This window comes from Solanum verrucosum, unplaced genomic scaffold (genome assembly GCF_900185275.1).
Source record: "Solanum verrucosum unplaced genomic scaffold, falcon-dt-bn FXZP01000049.1, whole genome shotgun sequence".
Taxonomy (NCBI): Eukaryota; Viridiplantae; Streptophyta; class Magnoliopsida; order Solanales; family Solanaceae; genus Solanum; species Solanum verrucosum.
In genome coordinates this window covers 11,680,564-11,685,615 of record NW_026020221.1, presented here as the reverse complement: position 1 = coordinate 11,685,615, position 5,052 = coordinate 11,680,564, and the positions used below count along the sequence as shown (strand labels likewise).

General features: G+C 35.9%; 1 protein-coding gene across 1 annotated transcript; it reads left to right on the top strand.

Annotated features, from left to right (window-relative positions):
- The first annotated feature begins 718 nt into the window (after nucleotides 1-718).
- LOC125831555 (uncharacterized) lies at nucleotides 719-1,342 on the top strand. Its single transcript, XM_049510713.1, has one exon. It carries the CDS (start codon nucleotides 719-721, stop codon nucleotides 1,340-1,342), a length of 624 nt encoding a protein of 207 aa, XP_049366670.1.
- The last annotated feature ends 3,710 nt before the right edge of the window (nucleotides 1,343-5,052 follow it).

Here is a 5,052-nt window from a genome sequence, read left to right as displayed (position 1 = left end):
AAGTATACAAATTTTCTTAATTAAGTACACAAAAATGATATTTCAATCAATCTAGAGTTGTCAAAGTTTCAATTTCTAAAAATTTTAGTATTATAATAATACATATGAAGTGTATATATAAGTTTACATTTTGGTACATTATTTGATAATTTGGTTTTCTCTTTTTTATAACTGTCGAAAATCGTACTCAAAGTTAATATGTGTATTTGTGTATTAGTGTGCGAGATTGGGAGAGAGATAGAGGGGAGAGAGGCAAGCACGATTTGGGATATCCGTTATGGAAATGGGATATGATAAATATGGACTTCATCACTGGTTTGCCTCGCACTCCATGAAGGTATGATTCCATTTGGGTAATTATCGATAGGCTGACAAAATCTGCTCATTTCTTGCAAGTTAGAACGACATATTCAGCTGAAGATTATGCCAAGCTTTACATTCAAGAGATTGTTCTCCTTCACGGAGTTCCATTATCTATTATCTCCGATCAAGGAGCTCAATTTACAACACATTTTTGGAGATCATTTCAGAAGGTCTAGGCACTCAGGTAAATCTTAACACCACTTTTCATCCACAAACTGATGGACAGGCAGAACATACTATTCAGACGGTTGAGGATATGTTATGTGCTTGTGTGCTGGATTTTAAAGGAAGTTGGGATCAACATCTAACTCTTATCGAGTTTGCTTATAATAATAACTTTCAAGCTAGTATTCAGATGGCCCCTTACGAAGCACTATATGGGCGGAAGTGTAGGTCCCCGATCGGTTGGTTTGAGCTCGGGAAAGCAGATTTGCTAGGTCCCAATCTAGTCCAACAAGCAATTGAAAAGGTTAAACTTATTAGAGACCGGCTTCATACAACACAATATCGGCAGAAGTCTTATGTCGATGTTCGACGACAGAACTTAGAGTTTGATGTAGAAGATTGGGTTTTCTTGAAAGTGTCGCCAATGAAGGGCATCATGCGATTCAGAAAGAAAGGGAAGCTCAGTCCTAGGTACGTTGGATCGTATAAGATTATTCAAAAGATCGGTATGGTGGCATACGAGCTTGATTTGCCTTCAGAATTGGAAGCAGTCCATCTTGTATTTCATATATCTATGTTGCGGAAGTGCATTGGAGATCCTTCATGTATTATGCCCATTGAAAAAATTTGTATCGCTGAAGATTTACCTTATGCAGAGGTACTAATAGCGATTTTAGATCGGCAAGTAAGAAAGCTTCGAACTAAAGATGTAGCTTTTGCGAAAGTGTTGTGGAGAAGCAACAACGTTGAGGAAATGACTTGGGAAGCGGAAGAGGAAATGAGGAAGGACTACCCCCAACTGTTTATGACTTAAGGTGAGTCACATTTCGATAATTAGCAATTATTTCTTCACAATGACTTCATTAAATTTTCAGAAGCTCGAAAGTGCAATTTATATGTCTTCTTATGAGATAGTTATACAAAGATTAGGAGTTAAAATTTTCAGATTTTGACTTTAATTTGCGACTGTAACAAACATAGACTTGCAAATAAAGTCCTATGGAAAAAAAAATTCAACCAAGGAAATGTCTAGATCCATTCGCGGGCGAATGTTCATAAGGGGAGGATAATGTAAGATCCCGTACTTTGTCTCTATTCTTGCATAATATGTGTGGCGTAGTTTGGCATGGTTATATGAGGTGTATATGACTTGGTATAATACATTGGAGATTAAGATTTCAAATGAGTGGCAATATCAAGGAACTAAACTAACGTTTTAGGTCAAAGGGACCCCTCAAATAAAGTTCTAGATTAAAGAAATGGCTCGGGTAGAACTTTGCCCGTTTGAAAGGTTTAAATTATTTCATACCTTGGGGTAAACCTATGAGTGTCTAACATGCCAAGAATAGTGTGTTATGAGGTATTATAAAAGCACAAGGTTCGTATGTTATGTTTTGAAGTCAAGAAAATTAACGAAGCTAAGGTCGGCAAAAGTTATCAACGTTTCTCTAATAATATTTTCTTAACTTTGGGTCAAATGTCTTGGATGTTTTTTCCCAATATAAAAGAGTTAGAAGGCCCATGACCATTAAATCGAAGGCCTATGAGTCTAGTTTACAACGCACAAAACCCGTGTCCAACCGACATCGGAGTGAAGAGTTATGATGGTTTTACCGCGGACTGCCGGGGCAAAATCTGGGTCGCGATCCGAGTCGGGTAAAAAATGTGGTATATCGGCTTACTCAACATTTTAAGCCATGAAAACATTTATTTTCACTCCTTAACCAGAAATAAAACTTAAGAGAGGGATCTAATGGAGTTCTTGCATGATGAAGGTTAGTTTTTGACGATTTCTACTATTAAAGGTTGTCCCCGTGCCTAGAAACGTGATCTCTACACGTGGCAATCGTTTTCCCCTTTTATTAGCTACGTTTGGAGCTAGTTTTTGAAGATATAAATTGGTAGTTATTGGTGTTTCTTAAAGGTTTACACTTGGTTAACTAAGGTAATCATCTCGAGACTCTTTTATGATTGTTTTTATGAAGTTCTACGAACGTTTCGTCAAGTTGAGGCCATATGGCAAATCTGCCGATTTAAGCTCAATTATGAATTGTTTATAGGTGCGTACCAGCGGTGTATATATAGTATTTATGAAGCTTATGATATAAGGAATAACTTTCGTGAAGAAACTTTAGCCATTCGAGCGTTAATTGGAAAAGGTATGTGAAGGCTAAGCTCTGTCCCTCATTTTAATACCACTCCTGGGAAATTCCTAAAACGCCGAATGTGATATTTTGTTATTCTCTTGCTAGAAAGACCTTTAGTGAAAGGCATTGGGATCTCAACTGAATTATTTTGGTGATTCTATTATTTTGATATTCCACTCGTTCGGATAAATAGAGTATTCGATATCTACATGTCATTTATCGGTTTCCTTGACTATATGTCCGCATGTATGAATTCTTATTCTTCTTTGGGTGATGTGAATTAAAATATCACGGGAGACCCCTATTACTCGTAACCAACCCTTTTTCCCCACTAAAGTTATTATGAAAAATCTTTAAAGTAACTCACGATCTTCAAAACTCTCCAATATAATTTAAATGTTTAAACTATTAGAACACTTGTTTTTTGAAATACTTCTTTTATAAAGTATCTAGGAACCAAGATAGGAACTAAGTAAGTCACCTTAAACTTATTATGAATATGAGCAAGGTAAGGTTATTTTTCTAAAATTCGAGTTAACTTTTCAAGCTTATTTGGAAGAACATATGAGGTTCCATGAGATTGTTATATGTTATACGAAAGTTATTATGGGGTTATGAGAACAAGACTACAAACAAGCCAAGATTGGCAACATGAAGATGGTAACATATAGGTGTTATAAATTCATGACATGACCTGCTATGCATTTTACTTCCGAGCTATTATGAGGCCTATTGCTTATATTTATACGTATGAGACACTGATGGCCACATGTTGGCGTATATGATGTCAGTTATCTACCGGAAAGCACCATCATTACTAGTATTCGGTTGGGTATGTCATGAATTTGCATCTATATATATGTATACACGACATACGATTATACGAGCATACCATGCATATTTAAATGGTAGGAGGCCAATGTCAGCTAGGGAGATTATTTTATGTTCAATTTCAGGTGGTATCTCTATTACCATTTTACAGTAACTATTTATGATTTTACTTTCCGCTTTACATATTAGTACATTTTTATTCGTACTGACGAACCATTGCCTGGGGACACTATTTTTTGTTTCATACGAGCAGGTTCAGGCAGGGATTCTGATCGACCCATCCGGTAGGATTCAGGTTCAACTATGAGTTAGTAAGCTTCATCTTATCCTGGGGCCATCAGAGGAGGTTTACTTTTTTTGTACAGTTTGGGTATAGCCGGGGCATTGTCCCAACAATGCTTATGTCACTCATAGAGGTTATTGTGGACACAATATTCTGGGTTTTCTTTGTATGTTTCAATCTCCAGCCCATAGACTTGACATGTATATATATGTGGTAAGTAGGTATGTCTTCAGTTGTTGCCTCGTCGGCTAGCTAATACATCTTTATCTTTTGGCTTGTCTACCATTGTTGGTATGATTTATTCTCAGTCAGGTCATGACCTTCAGGGTCCAGGCTTCACTTTTTAGAGGTTGTGCTGCCCAATCTTTTTGTCTCACAGTTTTGTTCGCTAGTATGTTTTAGTGGGTAACTTGATTTAATAGGGTATCTAGTGGCAGTTACGCCCCCTATTTCAGGGTGTGACATCATAAATCCAAATACGCTTAGGGTTTTAGAAGAGAGTTCATTCACGTCATTTCTACGTTCTTTTAAGTTTTGAGTCAACTTCAAATGACCATAACTTTCAGCACAAAATGAGTTAGGAGACCCATAAGATATTAAATGAGAGGTCTTGGAATCCTCTTTTCGACGCCGCCGGGTTTTCTAATATTCGAGCTCGTATGAGGGAGATATGCCCTTTTGAAGTCAGGCTATCTATTTAAGAAAGTTACTCAAAAATAGGAGGGGTATTTTAGTCTTTTCCTTACCCCCACTTATTCTAGACGCTAATTTCACCCAATTAAGGGTCTAAAATAATTAGAATCAATTTCATTCATCCCCAAAGCATTTATGGGTCGTTTGGTACAAAAGTTAATAACGCAGAAATTAGTAATGTAGGGATTAGTAATGCAGAGATTAGTAGTGCAAAGATTAGTAATGCATGGTTTATTTTTACCAAGTGTTTGGTTCATTATTTCCCACATCATCTTGTGTTTGGATTAGAACTCTTTTAAAATTTTCTTTCCAATTATACCCTTGAATTATTATTTAATTAGGTCAAGGTAGATAATTGTCGGACAATATATCTTTTTATGACCTTCTAACTAGTTATGAGAAGAACAATTTTGTTGTCATGTTTGCTATTTTTTCACTTGAATTATTTGAGGATAAATAACTGTCATCTTAATAAATTGATCACTCACAAAATCTCAATTTTCAATTTTAAAATATAAACCATCTTCTTTTAAAATTGAAAAGACGGTAAAAAAATGGTAAAATTGAATA

Bases quoted from the DNA above. Each gene is read 5' to 3' on its own strand.
- LOC125831555 (XM_049510713.1), top strand. From the start codon at position 719: ATGGCCCCTTACGAAGCACTATATGGGCGGAAGTGTAGGTCCCCGATC.